General features: G+C 28.8%; 1 protein-coding gene across 1 annotated transcript; it reads right to left on the bottom strand.

The window, feature by feature from the left end:
* Positions 1 to 4077: 4077 nt before the first annotated feature.
* Positions 4078 to 20063, bottom strand: LOC113378800 (troponin C-like). The gene is made up of 6 exons (XM_026619397.1): positions 19783 to 20063; positions 11550 to 11583; positions 8362 to 8505; positions 4899 to 5018; positions 4662 to 4793; positions 4078 to 4330 (listed from the first exon to the last, which is right to left on the bottom strand). Exons 1-6 carry the CDS (start codon positions 19783 to 19785, stop codon positions 4302 to 4304), a joined length of 462 nt encoding a protein of 153 aa, XP_026475182.1. The 5' UTR covers positions 19786 to 20063; the 3' UTR covers positions 4078 to 4301.
* Between the last annotated feature and the right edge of the window lie 32 nt (positions 20064 to 20095).

Raw genomic sequence — 20095 nt, 5'->3', positions numbered from 1 at the left:
TGGAAAACGCGCTGATTAGTTTTTAGCAAAGATCAACCGAGCTGTTCTTTCGTAATTAAATAAAAATAAAGAATGAATTTTAACATGACGATAGAGTTCGTAGTCTCTAAACTAACATCCTGAAATATAATAATCCAACTAGGAAATGTGATTGAATTATAAAAGTTCATTCAAGTTTAGAATGGGCAGTTTTTTAAATATATAATTACAAAGAAACAGCTCTCGAAATATATCATTTGGAAAACGCGCTGATTAGTTTTTAGCAAAGATCAACCGAGCTGTTCTTTCGTAATTAAATAAAAATAAAGAATGAATTTTAACATGACGATCGAGTTCTTGGCCTCTAAACTAACATCTTGAAATATTATAATCCAACTGCGAAATGTGATTGAATTATAAAAGTTCATTAAAGTTTAGAATGCCGGCAGTTTATGTAGACGCGACAGTCTACTAATGTTATATGACTGACATCCATAGACATTGCGGATCTGATGAACATAATATGAGGATCGCAATATACGCTCATAATATGAACGTTCGTAATTAGCAGCCTTCTACATCCGCATTTGAATAATCCATCACTTAGGGTGCTTATACATGATTTATACATGTTTCTATTGTAACTGCGACGTCGGTTAAGGAAACCATCAATGTTCAGTATTGTTACGATTAGAACACCGTAAGATTTGACTATATGGTTTGAGATAGGACAGATAAGATAATAAAAGGTCTCCATGCGATGCACATTATATTTAGCTCAAAAACATTCGCTATTATAGCGAGTCTTAGAATCAGCTTCAAAAGCGGATCGTTCATTTGAAAACAACGCTTGCTTTCAACAAAAAGTGCGCAGTCTACGTTAGCAAAAGCGATTACTATAGTCGGACTCTAGAAACTAGATATTCGTCTAGGACCCAAAGTCTTGATTGAGCTTTGCGTTTGTTCTATTATCAAAGAGAACGCAATATTTCATAACGAACTCCGTTATTCGCTCAGGCATCTGGCGATACCGAGCAGATAAATATGACAGTGCTCTCACATAATGCAATAGCGCGCTAAGCGGCAAACCATGTCAGGTTGGTTTTGGACACGGCGCGAAATTTTTGCCCTTTGTATCATGCACGTCTCGGGAAGCGTACACGATTAGCTCGAGTGCTCATCGAGGAACTGTTTTTTTGCGACTCACTTCTGTCTATCGTCAATGAAACGAATGGTCCATCCATGTGAGTCGCTTATACGTGTCATTCGCTTATTAGTAAATGTACGTTAATGATGCTTCTACAAGTTCACCTACGAAAACTTTGTCACCACTAGCACTTCCTTTAAATAATTAAGTTTGGTTATTTTCAAAACAACATCGACTCGCAACAGCACATTTGTCTGAAGACGGGCAGTGCGTACGAATAGTAAGGACGTGATCAAAGCGAACTTATGGCACGCGCTTATCGATAATTTCTCGTTCACGAGAAAATTGCAAGTCTTAATAACTCTGGGCCTGTCGGCCAAGAAAACCTGCTGGTTTCTTCGGTAACAGTGACTACACAGATATGTTATTGCTCAATTTCGTGCGCATAAATTCCACTTGTTCCTCTAAGAAAATCGATTTGTACGCCAGTAGTAAGAAATCACAATTAACAACAAGCGTATCCAAAACGAAGGGTCTTTGCAATTTCTGAAACTATGCCTTTATTTAGCAGGCTAGTCTCTTTTGTTATTAGAATTAATTAGACAAATCTTTCCACCAACAAGAACGACGATACTCTCAATCTGTCATTTTTTCGGTATCGGAGTTTAGTGTTTTGCGTGTTGAATCAAATTAAGCCGCAGGCCTTACTCCTGCGTTGCATATTGAAACAACTCCTCACTGATGTACCGTGGTATATATCCAACTACTGCTTCCACAAAGACCTGTATATTCCAACCGTTGCATAATACATAAAATCAAGAAGCATATCCCACATCAAGAAATTAGAATTCCACACAAAGCCCATCATCAAATCTCTGCCCAACCCAACAAGAAGACTGAAGAAGAAATGGCCCGAAGACCTTCCTCATCTACCATCATAGAAGCATTCACCACTCGGCAGAGTAGCTAATGCTCAGTTCCAGCCATAGTTGACATTATAAGATTATTATTTCAATATTTTGTAATTTTATTTTGTTAATATTCTGTTTATTATTTACATTTATATTTTTGTATTTAGGTTTAATTTTTTGTTTTTTTATAAACCTCAACAATTTTGTATTATAAAACTTTAATAGCGTTTTGATTGATAAAAAAAAATAATAATATTGGTCGTTGTAATAAAGCAGAGGATAACTGGTACTATACATTTACGAAAAACTAAATCACTTTATATATGTCAATATGAGTGTTTTTAAATCATTCAATTCGACTGATCCGTTAACTTCTAAAATGACAAAAAAACTTATTTTAACTTATGTATGCACAAATATACATACTACAGACTTTTCTAAGGTATGATATAAAATAATTCATTTTTGATAATCGTTTTTTTTCTTATTTCTATAACATCTTTTATGGAAAATTAACTAGTATAGAACATTATTATATTGCAATTAGGTAATTGAAATAATTCTTATCTAAATAAAAAATTACAAAATAATACTAAAATTTTGCCTCTTTGCTTCATATAAAAAGCAGGTAAATATATCAATATACTTTTAACAACTATGATTTAGTGTAGAAGCAACTAAGTCGAATGAAACATGAGCGCGTTTTGATTTATATTTCACTCGTTGAATTATTTTTATCTGAAACCATTACTAAATTTATTAATTTTAGCATAGTTAAATTGTTACTTATTTGGTTTCGCATCTAGTTCCAGAATTATTTCCGAGAAACGGGTTATCAAAATTTTTGGCATGGTTCCTACTGACGTCCATAATACTTACTGCGATTTTATAATCTGTTGCCAGTATGCCAGTATTGTACTAACAACAACAACTAACAACAAGCATTTATAGTTATTAGAGTAATCTTATTGATTTTATTAGAGATTACGGAAATAGCTCGATTACTTTTTTGTCAAAAATTCTTAAGTTGTTTATCGATGTCACTTTATAAGATCGAAGGTACTTTAGAACTAAATTAAGTTTATAAAGTTTATACTAATACTGTTTCTCTAGTCGATTATTATGTTACAAAGGATGAGCAATTATAAAGATTAAATTTGTTTAGTGATTTTTTGATTGATATAGAACAAATGACTAATTTACACGTAAAACGTCCGATTAAAACCACGGAATTACGAAAATCTGATAATAGACTGTTGCTTTTCATCGATAGTTCAATATGGCAGTAACTACAATATACTTACAATCATCATAGCCCTCAATTTGAACCCGATTTGCGAATAACTTTCGCGGTTAAGTTAGCCATGTAAGTTTTACACTAGACTTGGAAACTGGTTGAAAAGATCTATTGTCACTATCTTTAAAGAAAGGGCTCTTAGTTTTACAATATTCGTTGTCGATCACGAACCTTTGCATTTGATCTGTTAAGTTTTTAAGTTCAACCTTATCAGTAACATAGGGCGAACATATAATATTTATTCTAAAATATAATCATTTTTATTTCTGCTAGGAGTTTGTCTTGGTTGTTCTGGTCCTGCTAGTAAATGGTGTAGAATGGTGTACCTGCTAATTCTGGTATATTTCCATTAAATCTTCTTGGAGTACTGTTTACTCGATTTTTTATATATAAAGTGAAAATTCTTTAAAAACTGACTCATTTTCGGTAGCTTTTTCATTTTTCTGCAAACTCCCACTTTCTCTCGAGTTTTTTCTTCCATTAAAATCTATATTTACACTATCTTTCCCAAACCTAACCACCAATTACGACAAATTAAAATTTAAAATGTACATTTAAGCAAATTAAAATACTAGTACAATGTGAAAAAAATTGCGAATTCTTGGTCCGGGCCGCAGAGTCAAGGGGCACATTTTGCCACCCTTCAGTTGCGCCACTGATATAACTTAAAATTTACAAAATAAAATGAAATTATAAACGTATATGTTTATTTGCACGTGTAAAACTCGTACAATTTTGGCATGGAAGGAATACACTATTTAATATTATACATTAATCATATTTTAAAGTACATATACAAGCAATATATTAAAAGTAGTCTATTTAACAAACTTTAAAATATTATAATATTGTAAAACTAAAAACATATATAAGAAGAATTACTAAAGCAAAATTGTAATTAGTAACTAGTACGTATAAATATATAAAAAGGGCGTTAAAAAGCAAGCTAAATTTATATTATATTCTATTACTCTCCAGTCATCATCTCCATGAATTCTGTGAAATACAAAATTATAGTATTATTATTAACAAATAATTGAACAATATAGATTTTGTATTTTATTAAACTAATTAGGTACTTATACTAAAAACGTAATTTGTAAAATTAGTCAATATGTTTAATAGATTTTTTTATTGTTTTTTTTATTTATTATAGCAAATATATATAAAAAGTACTACGCTAACACTTTGTATCAATATATAATGGCGCGAGAAAGGATAACTGGCCATTGCACTTATATTTCTATTCAAGAGATTTAAATGTAAACAAAATTAAATTAGTGTAAAATTAAAAATGTATCAAATAACTTTGTTATATATTTATTACCATCAAAGTCTACCGTTCCCGAACCATCGGAATCGATCTCCTCGATCATCATGTCGAGTTCGGCCTCAGTCAGCTGGTCGTCCAACTCGCGGAGAATTTCGCGCAAGCAGGACGTTGGTATGTAGCCATTTCCTATTAAAAGAATAAAAACGTAATATTTATGAATTCAATATTAAAATAATTCGCAATAATGCTGACGATTGAACGAATAAAAAAATCTTCCTAATATATACGTACCTTCTTTGTCATAAAGCCTGAAAGCTTCACGCAACTCTTTTTGCATTGCTTCTGCATCTTCTTCAACAATGAATTTTGCAGCAAGTGTAACGAATTCGTCAAACTCTAAGCGACCGGATTCTTGAGAGAAATTGTTTTATTATTTATTTGAATATGAGTAAATATTATGTATTTTCAAACTTGTAGAATAAGTAAGATACGGAAAGGAAAGGATTTTGAGAGAGAGGGCAAATTTATGAACAAGTGACTTAGAGTAACTACAGAGTAGCAACGTTTCAATTATTACATCTTTGATAATCTAAATTTTAAGTTTATAGCTATGCTATTAAATACTACTAGAAACAAATTAATTTTTAGATTAATACATTCATTAAATTAATTAATAAATTACCACTATTAAACAAATTAATATTAAAATAAAAAATTAATTTGTTTCTATATATTTGTCCATATTTCGAGAGAGGCAACCCATTGCTTAACCGTTCTCCTATGTATTTGATGATTATATTAGTCGTACATCTAATAGTTAAGAGATTTAATAGTTAGAGTTAAAATATGTTGCAACTGTGCCCACAAAATATTATATTCACTTGAGATTATATTGGAGATCTACAACCTCAAATGAAAATTTGAGGGAGTAGTAAGTACTATTAGAAAACATCACCTTATGTAACAGTAACGATAGTAAACTAATCAAAAGTAGGCTATTTTTATTGATAGTAATGAAAATAACACAAACGAAACTGAAGCCTTATAGAATTTTCTGCCTAGCGTCAGGTCGGTAAGTATAATAGATTACTAGGCGTAGTTTGATTTATGATACATCACGCCTAAAAATAGAATTCAGAACAAAAAATGTGATAACTTATTTATATATATTCATATAAATAAAATATTCTATCGAATGCGTTTTGAACACTTTTCTTAAACCGATTTAGAAAGAGTCTTTGCGTATCTATTTGCTTTGACTTTCAAGAATTAGGTAATAAAAATATTGAAATAACAAATAAGTTTTTTTTATTAAACCAGTACAAAGTAAATTTATATTAATTTTCAAGTAATAGAATATTTAATATGATATACTTGAATTGGCGATTTTAAGAAAAAAAATGATAAAAAATCATTAAGAGAAAAGAACTAAATGAAAATAATTTTAAAATAATTTAAAAAATACATAATTATCTTATGCAAAATTGATCAACAAACAATAAAATTGAACATTACTATAAAAACACTAATAAAAATAAAAAAATATGTAATTGCATTTTAAACAAACGTTCTTCGTGTTAACCGGCATGTTTAAAATCGCGAATCTATTGTGGGTTTGCCCATTACTTCGATGATTTTGAAACCATTAAAAGCGTGCGCGTTCGTTGCGAACGAAAACATGAAAACGTGAATCATTATTTCATCTCTAAACAAATGTGTATAAATGTGCGTTCTGGGTTTGATTTTAGCATTCTTCTGATGATATAACTCCGCTTCGCTTTTTGTGCGAATGTTGTTTTTATAAATGATGATCTTCTATAATAGTACAATGTTAATAAATATGTATATTTGTATGTGTTCTCGGACATATCTCTTTCTGCCATATTTTTATGATACAGATTTTATGATACCGGTTTGAATTATTAAAGAAGTATTCGATTGGCAGTGACGGTGTTATGATGCCGTATAATTTTTGGAAAGACTAGTGAAGCTTTTTTGTAGATACGGAGGCAGATGTGTCAAAAATTGCCATTTAGTGGTCAATATCAATAATTTAAAATATTTACTTCAATTTATGATATTTTCAACCCATTGTGACGAGTCCTGCTCGTCATCAGTTTTTCATGTCATACTGCACAATGACGAACTTCATTTGTCATGAGACTAAAGTTACTGCTGATTACGAGGAAATTAATTTAAAAGGTGTATTGCATTTGCCAAAACGTTAGAATTTCCGGGTACAACCCCGGCGAGTTTTTTGTTAGTCTTGTGAAAGACTATTGCCTTTTAAAGGATTTGCTTTGAATTTTTCCACTCGCAAATTGCGAGATCTATATGAATTTTGCCGCCGATATCCGAGTCTATAGGATTAAGAATATGTGACTAGTGGGGCGCATGGCATCGTGCCTAAAGGCAAATTGCTGGAATTTCACGTACCAAACAATATTTTTTTTAAAAGATTAACATTTTTGAAAAAAAATTATTTTGAAAAATTAGATTTTTGAGAAACTATAAATTTTTTATCAAAATTTACTTTTTTTTGAAAAAAAAAGACTTTTTGGAGAAAAGTGTATTTTGAAATATTTTGGAAATTCTGAGCTTCTTTTCAAAGCAATCGTACTGCTTTAACCGCATAGAGACGAAATATCGAAGCACGTTAGCGTCGCGCCGCCGTCTAACGAATAAGCATTGGTACGGAACCCATAGGAATGTAAACAAAATTTATACTTATTGTTAAAATGTCTATAAAATATCTGATAATTTGATGTGCATATGTTTAATGATCATTTTTGACCGCCAGATGGCATTTTTTTTACTTTTTTCACTAGATCTCCGAAATCGCTAGACCTGCCTTCATGAAAATTTGATCAGTTCTTCATCTTGTTAATACAAGTAAAATGTTTTTTTGAATTATTCAAAGCGGACGCTCCGTTCTCCTAAAACCTGAGTTACCGTTTTTGGCACTTTTTGCCCCATATCTTCGGAACGGCTAGACCTTTTGCCAAAAACTAATCAGCACGTCTCCTTATCAATACGAATCGAATGTTTTTTTAATTATTCAAATCACTTCATCCGTGTTCCCGAAATCGTCGACGAAAATTTGTATCCGCACACACACACACATACATCCATTTTTTATAAGGTATGCCAAAATATTCAGAAACCTCTGAAACGTAAAGATATATAAAAATTTTCATTTTTGATTTTTTTGCGATTACTATAACTTACCCTACGGGAAGTTAAAAATGAAGATTTATTATGAATATGTAAGAATTTTAAAATGAGAAGTTTTTTTTAATAAATTGAATGATTATTTCATGCAAAATTAAACGTACCGGAAGGGTTTAATGAAAGTTTGAACAATATACACAATTTCTGTTAATAAAATTTATGGGTTTTGTGAAATATTGAAGTTGTTTAAAAAACACTACAGTATTGATGCATTAAGGATTTAAAATTTTTAAATAACTTTTCCGTATATTATTCTGTGAAATAATTACCATTTAGTAATCTTAAAAAAAAAAAAAATTTCAAAATTACGCAACAAAAAAACAAATTTTCAAAAAATGGATTTTTTTTTTAAATGTTAAACTTTTCAAAAAATTAAAAGCTTCGTAAAAAACAAATTTTAACTCAATTTCATTCAATATCTGTAAAGCTATATATCTGTTTGTAAGGAGAAGTTTGTAGAAGTTTCAACTTTAAAAGACCATGTCATCCACCATTCCTGTTAGTTTTACAAATGAGGACTTACTGTCGGCATCAACTTCTTCAATGAGTTCTTCGAGAATACGTTTGTTGAAGGGCTGACCCATGAGGCGCAATATTTCGGCAACCATTTCTGTAGATATGCTGCCTGAGTGCTCCCTATCGAAGCCATCGAACGCCTTGCGGAGGACTGAGATTTATAATAGAAATATTATCAATAGTTTTTATATATAAATATATTCTTCAATATTTTTTTATTAGAACTTAAAGAGTCCTATGAGCTGTTGTGATGATAGTTTTTAAATACATATATAGCTTTTTAGGCGAACGATTGTCCTATTTGATATACTTTATTAGAATTTGTTTAATCATTCTAATTTTTAATTTAAAATAGTAATTCTTGCGAAGGGCTATTTTCACATTAACATAAATCCGTTCATATTGCAAAGGAATATATGGATGAATTTGGAAAAATATTTTGATGATGTCTGAATAGTTGGTGTTTGGCCATCTTCAATTCACATGCTAAAGCATTCATTTTCTTTGTGATGCAAAATGACGTGGATATCAGAGAACTATTAAAATATGATAATCTGACTGCCGATACAATGCAATGGAAATATAATAAAAAATATAAATATATTTCTAATATTGTTTAGGTAGGCTGAGAACTTTTATAAACGCCATTTAATCAATTTTCGGATATCATAATGTTCTAAAAAATAAAATGACTGTCTGCGAACGTGTTAAGCACGCGGGCAAATTTATTAAATCAATAGAGTATAAAAAAAACAAAAATGATTACAATCAACGAAATAATATCATAGACATCTCTACCAATGATTAATTTGGATTTTAATAATGATTTTAAATAATATTGAGAACTAAATTTATTTGAGAAATAAATAAAGCCACACAAATGCGTAAAAGCGAACTAAGTCAAATTTGTAAAATTTGAAACTGAAGTTGAAATAAGATTGATAAATTACTATAAGCGTAAAGTGAATGAATTCCTAATATTATTTTCACGATCATTCGCTTTTTTAAATCACATTTAATCATTTACCAATGGCTATAACTTAGTTAAAATATGTATGAAATATAAAGGGAGCTAGAGGCTATTTTTAATTAACATCCTATTTTAAATAGGATCTTAAACGATATTAAAATATTTTTTGTTCCCATTGGACAAAACTGTGTAAACCCTCCTGCACAATATTGTCATAGCTACTGGTCTTGTAGACTGACGCAATAAACAAAACTGTGCAGGTCCGTCATTTTTAACAGATAATATAAAATTGATCTATCATAAAATTTCGGTTTGCGTTATTATCATCGATGAATTTTAAATTTTATATATCTTATATTGTTTCAAAATCAATCTTTGATAATGTGTAACAAATTTTGCGATTGCTAAATTGTTTAAATAGTTATCTTGATTAATGTAACAAATACACCTAGAGTTAGTTGAAACAAAACCTTGGGGCTAGTTACAAGTAACTTACAAGAATTATATACAGATTCAAGTGAAATGGATTGGATTGATTGATTTTATACTTTGTAAGATATGGGCGAATATTGTATTACGAGAGACACTGCATCTTTTATTTGTATTATGATATTAATTGTAGTTTGCGTTGATTTACGACTAAAATTTATGTTACAGAAGACATTATATATTTTTTTGTATTGATTATAGTTTGCGTTGATATATGAAAAGAATTTCTTGAAATCGAATCGATTTTCTTAAAAAAGATTAGAAAATCAATTATCAGAGGCAATATCGTATAGTCATTTTTCATTGTTACTACTTTACCCGATAGATGTTAATATAGCCCAAAACACTAGAAAATTGCATTTTTTCTAGAAATTGTTATGGTAGAGGACTTGATTAGGTAGAGGAATAGTTAGAGCCATCCATCTTTATTTGGTATAAATACAATTAACAGATCTTAAACTGTTACAACAAGCCCAAGTTAATAATTGGTGTTCGAATTATGACATGCACTAGAACGTTTACATAAACATAAATTGTTACTATTACAGTGTAAAAATATGTAAGCAAATGTAAAAGTTTTGATTCAGTTCATAACTAAATCAAAATGCAAAGCAAGACATTCGATAAAATATTTTGAACTGACCAAATGCGGTCAGTTTAATTTCTACTTCTAATAATAATAATGATGTAATCTATTTGAAGCATTCAATGTCGAATAATCTTCTTGAAGCATTTAAGTATTTCCCAATATCACATGATATTAGAAATAAATCAGATTATATCTGAAATAGACTCCGATCAATATAACTGTGATAAATTCATACACGGAGTGCAAATAAGCATACGACAGATGTGAAAAGCGTTTGAAAAGTAATTTGAAGAGTTGGCATGAATTCACATCATTTATAAATTATTTGAAAATGTAGTGATTTTATTATAATGAAATCGTTTTACATTTTTTGATTGAAACGAATTTACATCGTGCATTGTTTTTAAGTAAGAAGTTTAAAAGTTTTAGAACAAGATTATTGCAAAGTATTCCTACAGAAGCCAAGACATATTTCCAGATAATACTATATTTATAAAAAGCACAAAATATGTCGTCTTATGACTTGGCGAATTTGAGAAACGAAGCCGACGTTGAATCTAAAATTAAAGTTTATTTTGAGATGATAAATGGCTCAAGATTTTTAATTAAACTCTACCTGCGTTCGTAATTTACGCAATTTATTAACACGATATAAAACATTGATCAAAGACATTTTTTTAAATAAATTGACAAATTAAAAATTAAAAAAAAAACTTTTATAAGTAACGAATTTTTATTAAACATATAAAGCAAGTTTGAAAATCTTCGATAAAAATTACTTAAGGCATTAATCAAATTTCATTACATACATAGCACAAAATGTAAACTAATGTAAAAAATAATATGGATTTAAAGGGAAGTTAAAAGTTTATTATTTTTATTAATCATTTGAGATATATACACCATTTATGTACTCATAGAACGCATACTTTGTTCTTTAAAACGATACTATCAACGTAAATCATACTAATTTAGAGTAAATTAATTTACTATAAGTGTAAAAGCGTAAATTTTTTTAACGAAACGATTGCATTTCTTAGAAATATATATATATATATATATATATATATATATATATATGCATATAAAAATAGGTAACAGAAAATATTAGTTCTTGTATAAGTCGGATGTATTGCAATTCACTCACCGGCAATTTGTTCCGCTGGTAGAGCCTCGTCAGTCTGAAAGTGAAAATAGATATAAAAATTATTTTCGGGATTTTATAAAACGAAACGTAATGACGACTTATTATCTAATACAAAATTCGACAAAAATAATGTGCTAATAAAAAACGCTGATTGATTAAAAACTATTAATTTTATTATTAACTATGGATGTAGCATTTTGAAACTTTGCCAAGTAAAGTGTGATCGGTCGATGATATGCATTTGAGACACTGTTTGCCATGCAGACAGATTCGGATTTGTGAAAAATGTTAGGCCGTTAATTTTTCATCGAATCCTTTGTCAGATGAAAATATGCAAAATCAATGAAAACTGCTTACATGCAAATCATAAAATATTTATCGTCAAACTTAGTTAAAACAAGTGATGCATTGTGCCTTATGGCAAATTGCTGGAACTTTTCGTACTGAAATTATTTTTTTAAAAAAAGTTCTAACATTTTTTTGAACACTTTGAAAAATTATATTTTGAAATTTTTGAAAAAAGACTTTTTGAAAAAATTGAATTTATTTTCTATATTTAATTTTTCTTGAAAATTTTGAACTATTTTCAAACGCGCTGCGTAGGTGCTTTAGAAATATAAAATCGCGTAAGCGCCGCGTCGCAGTCTAACGAATAAACATTAAATTGGGTCTCCGAAACTGCTAGAAATTCCTTCTCAAAAATGTAATAATTTCTTCATTTTATCAATAAAAATCAAATGTTTTTGAATCATTCAAATCGGACGCTCCGTTGAATCACCATTTTTCGCCCTTCTTGCGCTGTATCTTGGAAAAGTCTGTAACTACCTTATCACCATGAATAGGAATCGGATGTGTTTTGAATTATTCAAATAGGTTGATCCGTGTATTTGAAATTTTTGACAAAAATTTGTATCCGAACACACACACACATAATTACATTTTTTCTAAGGTATGCTCAAATGTTCAGAAGGCTTTGAAACGTAAAAATACATAAAAATGTTCACTTTCGATTAATTGCGATTACTATAACTTACCCTACGGGCAGTTAATAAAGTAATTTTACCAGAGTAAAATTAAAGTAGTTTTACCAAATCTGAACTGTCCATAGTTTGTCAGAATAGAATATCAAGGTCCATAAAGTCTGAATATTAAAGAACAACTATTATATACTTGTATATTTACTCCGACAGCAAAATAAATATTAATAATCGCAATTCGCGAGTGGAAAGGGTTAATTTTAAGCCAGCATAAATAAATCGGCGCGTAATGTGTGATTTTTATTTTTAAACAATATTTAAATCCGTTTTAGAATGTACCATTAACCAAGTACTCAATAAGCCATAATAATGCGTAAAAATTAATTATTATAATTAATAAATTATTGTAACATACAGGGTAACTGTAAAACCGTTGGTCATGATGATACTTCTAAATTTAAATTAAAAACTCATTGTACAAATACTATAAAATTTTTCATCGAACACAATGTTAAACATGTTTTAGTATTACTCAAAAAATACAAAAAAAAAAACAAATTTTTATAAAAAGTAATCCATCCATTACCTATTGTAATTTAACTAAAATATTACATTATGACTTCTCGAACAAAATTCACATCCGCAAATATTTCAAAGGGTTTATTCAGAGCAATTTTATATTCCAATTCTAAAATAATCTATGTATGCAAATAGTTAAAAGTAATAAAAGCAATAAAATAACAGCAGAAATCTGATATCCAAAGCTACATACATAAAAAACAGCAAAACATCATCTACCCATACACTTCTTCAAGGTACATGCCTAGGAGGTTGTAGGATGATGTTTGTAGAAACTATGCAATGTTAAAAGTGTCCCTTTTTTAAAAATTGTTGTGTATCACTATGACAGATTGTAGAAAGCAAATCGATAATAATTTGGTTCGAGTGAAGCAAGATCCACATGTGATTGATGGCATCCGCGCGTTTTATGAACCATGATTTCTGTTGCGATGATGCCAGTTGTTACATATGACTGATCTTGCGCTCATTTTATTTACGACTTTTGTTAAATCGCCTGCGATAAAGATATTTAGCAAAACTAACTGTTAAAAGCGAATATATAGATATTGCACTAAATGTTTTATGATTCAGTGAAATTAATTTGAAGTAATAAACTTTTGATATAAAACAATATCTGTCATCTAAATATTTTTCAAAGTCTAGTATTACAAAACTAAAATTTATTAACCTTGTGGGAGTCGTAATGATTATGACAATATATTTAATTAGAAACTCCCAACATAATAAAAAAAATATAAATTTATTAACTATAAAAATATTTCGATATCTAAAATATACATGACATGTCCGATTGTTTTTTACAAATCAAAACGTGCCTGCTTGATATCGCCACACACTTCCTGCCCAGTGTTGATCTCACAGTTTAAAAAAAAAAAAAAAAATACAGGGAAACACGTTATAAAAATGTGGTGGGAAAGCAGATTATAGCAGACAAGTGTTGTAATACTGGTCAATTACAAATTTCCATGTTTCGTCAGCAGATCCACCGTATGTGGTGATTTGATCTGCCATCAACTCCATATTCTGCATAATGTTCTCGATCTAATGGGTATTAGTTATATCAGAATAACTTAATGTTTAGAATGCATAATTTATGGGTACAGTTTCCATTTCTGCAAGCGTTGCATTCGTATCTGATGAGTTCCGATCAGAGAAAGAAGTTGGCTCTTTATCCAAATCAGGATCATTGGTTTCTTTGACATAAGAGTCCAGAATTGTGGAATCCAATAAATTATGTCAAATTTTGTTTTGATTCGTCGTTATCACCGATAATGGGAGGTAGCATTATAAGACGATTTGTTGAGTTAACAGAGAAAGAGAGGTTGAATTGCATTCCAATGAAAAGTTCAGGCTCCAAATTATTTTTTCTGTCAGCAATAAACACTGAGGTCTGGGTATACCAAATGAGTAACCTCGGAAGTCTGATCCAGATAGTAAGTGCGTTAACTATGATGGATTGGACTGGACATACCTTATAGGTCGTCACTGAAGACCAGTGATTATGGTGCTGCGTCAAAATCAATTTTTCTTAAATCTTCGAAAAATAAAACTCCTTTATCTTCATCTCCATCGTCGTGAGTCACCAATGTGGGAGTCGTAATGATTATGACAATATATTTAATTAGAAACTCCCAACATAATAAAAAAAATATAAATTTATTAACTATAAAAATATTTCGATATCTAAAATATACATGACATGTCCGATTGTTTTTTACAAATCAAAACGTGCCTGCTTGATATCGCCACAACCTTAATTAACTGCATTATGTTCCTATAATGAATTTTTGATCTTCAAATGTTGTTGTGAATACATAGTTAAAATTAATTCCACATAGGGTTTCATTTCCATTTAATTTATGATGTTATTCAAGGAAGTAAGCATTCTAAATTATTAAAGTTAGCAACTAAGTAAGTGCGGTTTTTAACTTAGACGATTACAATTGAATTTGCAAGTTTGCTGACGTAGTCCAAAAGTAAATCTAACCTTTTGTTGATAGATAGTAGGCAATTTAGATCTAAGTCTTTAAAAATAAGTTTTCTGATTGATTGTGCAGTTTTTGTTTGGCGTTCGTTAAAAGATGGATAATCAAATTACATTTTTCTTGTCATATTTTACTTTTTTATTTATGCAAAGGTAAAAAGCTCGCATAAAGTTGAGTTGTTAATAGTGACAAAGCCTTAAAAAAAGGTGGTGTCAAAATTGGTTTGCCAAATTCAGTTCTGGTGACATTTCGCTCAAAGATGAAAAACGCTCTGGTCGTCCAATTGAAGTTGATTAAAAGGGAATTATCTACTTTGATCCGTTATTACCAACAGGACGATCAATTCTGATATCTACATACATTAAACAACTAACAAAATTAAACAATGTTAATTTTGATTCCTTAAGTCATTGACATCACATATCATTGGCCACTCGACAAAAATTATCAGATCTTGGTTGGGATGTTTTGTCATATCCACCATACAGGCTTTCAGATTATTTATTGTTTCAACCTTTGAATGATTCAGTTTTTGCTAATAAAAACCAGTAGTAAAGTGAGAACAGTTTTCGATGAAAAGCAAAAACTATTTTAAAAAATAAACAGTAAAAAATGTTATTTAAAAAAATTATTTTTTAAATCTTTTTGATTAAGTATATTATTCCCACATTTCATGCAGAAAGTTCATGAAACTTTCCTTGTGGTAAAATGCCACTTATAACTTCTTATTTCATACAATCACAACTAATCAAAAATCATAAAATATCAAAAAAAAATTAATTCAAATCAGATAGTTACGGTTTTGTCCACATGACAAATATACTCGTCAATACACAAAATTCTGCTACATCTCCATGACGAGTATATTCGTCAATCACAGTTCTGGTTAACGTAGTTTTTATTTTATACACTTTTGGAAGAGTATGTAAAAATATAATTATTTATAATAATTAGGGCATTTATTTATTAGCTCAAAATCAAAAGCTAATCAACTTTTCACGCATTATCAATTGGATCAAATCATTTTTAAATGATTCATACAAATCATGTGCTGATGCAGACAGTCTTTCTGAAAAGGTTCAGCTTTAGGATGATTTAGTAATAATCATAGTTCATTGTGAGTAAAACTGATTTAGAAAAAAACATGGTTTGTAGTATAACATTAACAGAAAGTACTTCAGGATCACTCAAAACATATGCATTTCAATTGGATAGACATGATTTATCAGCTAAAATTTAGTATCGTGCTTATTTGTTCTGTTGGAAATTTCATCATGTTTGATAAATTGTTTAGGTATTTGGTTAATAGCGTTACTGCACGTATATATATATATATATATATATATATATATATATACATAAACATATTTTGTTTATTTTGGCACTCGAACACAAACTGCATTCAACTTGTTAAGTGCCAATAGTAGTATACATTGTTATACTTTAACATTCCTTGTAATTTATTGAAATCTATCAAAAATCAATTATACTTTTTTAATACGTTTCAATACATCCTGATCATCTTCACATACATTAAAGAAGGATTTATATGGGCAAATTTTAATATTAATTTATGCTGCAATATAACATTTGTTATATTTATGAGAGAATTAATAAATTAATTTGAATTAATAAAAAATGATAAAAATCATCTGATATTTATAAATTTCCAAGAAAATAAGAAAGAAGTTTCCAAAATCCCGCAGATATTAGATTTTAAACAGAGATTTGAAAAAACAAAATTAAATTTCATTATAATGCTGAAATAATATGTACATATTAAAATTTACCTTTAAAATTATTGTTAAAAAAATTGCTTTAATTATTAAAATAAAAAGTTTGATACTCAAAGCAAATATATATTTTTGTATTCTGATATTGAATGAGTTACTAGCTGGCCCGGCAAACGTTCTTTTGCCTTATGAATTATTTCTAGTGTAAAAATAAGTAACTGTTTTGCAGATGTGGTATATAAGTAAAACTATATATTATCATAAACTCAAAAAAATCTGAACTAAAATTATGTCAGAAATATTCATTGACTGAATGCGCAATAAAAAAAAGATTAAATTACTAAAATGAATATAAAAATAGGGGTTAGTAATAAAAAAGTAAAGATTTAAGGTTGTATGTATTTTTTGATTCCACCTTATAAAAAAAGAAGAAACAAAAAAATAAAAAAAAAAACAAAAGAAAAAGCCGACGAATAGACTTAGGGGTCTGAAAAATAATTAGTAGTTTGAGCTACTATAGAGTCTCAGACCTACTGAATACCCATATAAAATTTGATAAAAATCGGTAAAACCGTTTCGGAGAAGTACGATAACAAACATTGTGCCGAGAAAATTTTATATATAATTTCGGTTTCTCTCTTTGAATTTTTTTTTTCAAAACGTACATTTTTTAAAATTTATAACAGTTATAATATTTTACTATTTCCAATATTGAAATTAAGCTTTTCCTTCATTGCGGTTTGATATCCTTCAAATGCATAACTCGTTTCCTCCATGATTCAAATTCCATTTTCAAATATTATGTAGCTGATTAATTTCAATTGTTTTAGTATTTCCTGACAGAACGGGAGATTGTTTACAAATAGTACAAAGAAAAAGGATTAAATTAAATTAAATGTGCCGCTGTTCGTTATAAATAAAAGTCCTTTACTAAGCCGAGGATTAGTCTGTTATTGGGCCGCATAAGCCATTAATACAATTCGACGGTTCTAGCCGTCCGAAAATAAATTCGAGAAGTGCAACTGAATTTTGCATTGAGTCCTCTATTTATAAATGAAGTTAAATGAACTGCTCTTATCGCTCGCGTATCAAATATCAGCTTAAGCCTAAAGTTTTTGAATTAAATGAAACATATCAACAGAAAAAAAAACAGATGATCCACTTGCATGCAACAATTAAAGAATGATTATTTTTATTTTATGTCAGTTTTATTAGCGCAGTGAAATACAAGCGATTTATGTCTGAACGAGAATTCTCGATATTTAAATTTTATTGCAAAATAAAATTTCAAGCCAGGATGTTTATCGAAATTTATATAGCTTTATGTATGCGCTATAAAATTTATTTAATTACAGCTTATGCTAGGTTTTTATAATAGCGTTTATAATTTGTTAAATATTGATGGTAATAAATGTTATGTTTTAACTATAATAAAATTTTGTGATGTTGAGTAAAACATAATTTAAAATAACAGACAGATTAATTTTTATAAAATCGCTATATAACCAGAAACAATAACACTAGCTTTAAACACACAGATATATCCACTCTAAGTTCAAGATTGAAGTTTGTTATCAAAAACCGAGCTTTTTCTACCATAACATTTTAACCTTAACATCATTTTTGCTATTTTAAAATTATCCTAATTATATGTTTAAAATATGCGGCACGTACTACATATGATTTCTAACATTTTATATTCTAAATATGAATAAATTAGATTAAACTTAATTTTGTCATTATGAACTGGTTCCATGTATTAAGTTAAAAAAAATTAAGGTAATTTTAAATTAAAAAAAAATCTTCTATGAATGAATGAATTTTCAACTCATATATATAACTAACAACATTAAAAATACGAAGGATCATAAATACTAGAGTAAAAATTACGTTTTAAAACTTCATACCAACAGATCACGTTTTGTAATTCTAGTTTAATATAATTGATATGATTGTTGTCTAGTTTAATATAATTGATATAATTGATTGTCCATGATATCATTAAAAGAAAATTATTAAATAATGTAAATATTTATTAATATTATATAAATATTTATTAATATTATATAAATAATGTTTATAGTTATTAGCATATTCATATATTTGAAAGCTTTAATCACGAACTAACTTATTTCGTCTACTTTGATTTTAAATTTAATATTGGTTGTTAAATTAATCCTCTAATTGCCGAATTTTTGTTTTTTATCGAAAAAATAGGAAACCTGAAAATCAGTAACTATAAGTCAAAAAAAAATCTGTTTAAACAAGGTTTTTGGTATTAATTCGTCCTATAATATTCGCACTTTTGTGTATGAACATGTTATTTCAGATTGAAAAGTATGGCAAAGATCAGAAATATTGATATTGTTAGTCTTAACAATGTTATAGAATTAAGATTTGTGCTTTTTTCATAAAAAATTAAATTCTTTTTTAATTATTTCGTAAAATATAGAAATATTTGGAATGTGACCTGAAAGAGTTGACAGAGGCTATCTACCCATTTAAAATTCCAATTTAATGAGATTCATGCAGCAATAATTGTTGAATAAAATCTGTTGTTTATTTTTGTAGAATCACATATTAAAAATACAATATACTGAGCATTACAATTATGTGAATATAAAACTATAGTAGCATATTATAACATTACCTTATGATCTAAATTCACATTGTTTTGTGATTGTATAAATAGTGTTAAATTAAAATTCTACACACTTGTACGAGCATATGATTTCATAACATTTATATTACAAAACCGTTTATGAAATATGAGGAACTAATTATTACACATTTTATTTTCATTACCAGTATAAAAACACAAATTATGTAGATTCTTACGACCGATATTAGATTGTGTGGAAGATTTCAAGAAAGCATAACAATGTTAAGTATAAGACCCGTAGTCCATATTAAAAATAATAATGATAATTGAATAATAATTGAAAACATGACTTACCATTTTGTCAGTTTAGTCTTGATGACACTGTTCCCGATAGAATATCAAACACCTTATGAGAGCACAATTGAAACTGGACAAGTACTCGAGGAATGCTTTATAGTTGCTTGTTCTAGTGATACAGTAGATTTCGGTTTATTATATTTACAGAGTCCTATATACTATAAGTAATTTTTGTATTGTAATCAAACTATGAGTTTTTTGTACTGAAACTGTAGCAGCAACAACACCGGCTGTTATAGCTTCTTTTATGTAGGGGCCCTAAACAAGAGCTATATGGGTAGACGTTTGGTGGTGTGTGCGCTGACACTTA

This window comes from Ctenocephalides felis, unplaced genomic scaffold (assembly GCF_003426905.1).
Source record: "Ctenocephalides felis isolate EL2017-DRISC unplaced genomic scaffold, ASM342690v1 CF-g0.4_SCAFFOLD_01886, whole genome shotgun sequence".
In the NCBI taxonomy this organism is placed as follows: Eukaryota; Metazoa; Arthropoda; class Insecta; order Siphonaptera; family Pulicidae; genus Ctenocephalides; species Ctenocephalides felis.
Note: the sequence above shows the minus strand (reverse complement) of the source record. Positions and strands in the feature narration are given on the sequence as shown.

Excerpts from the sequence above, each read along its gene's own strand:
- LOC113378800 (XM_026619397.1), bottom strand. Across the intron at positions 4,794-4,898 it reads CAGGCTTTATGACAAAGAAG|GAAATGGCTACATACCAACG; the intron begins GTACGTATATAT and ends TTCTTTTAATAG. Across the intron at positions 4,331-4,661 it reads GGGAACGGTAGACTTTGATG|AATTCATGGAGATGATGACT; the intron begins GTAATAAATATA and ends TGTATTTCACAG.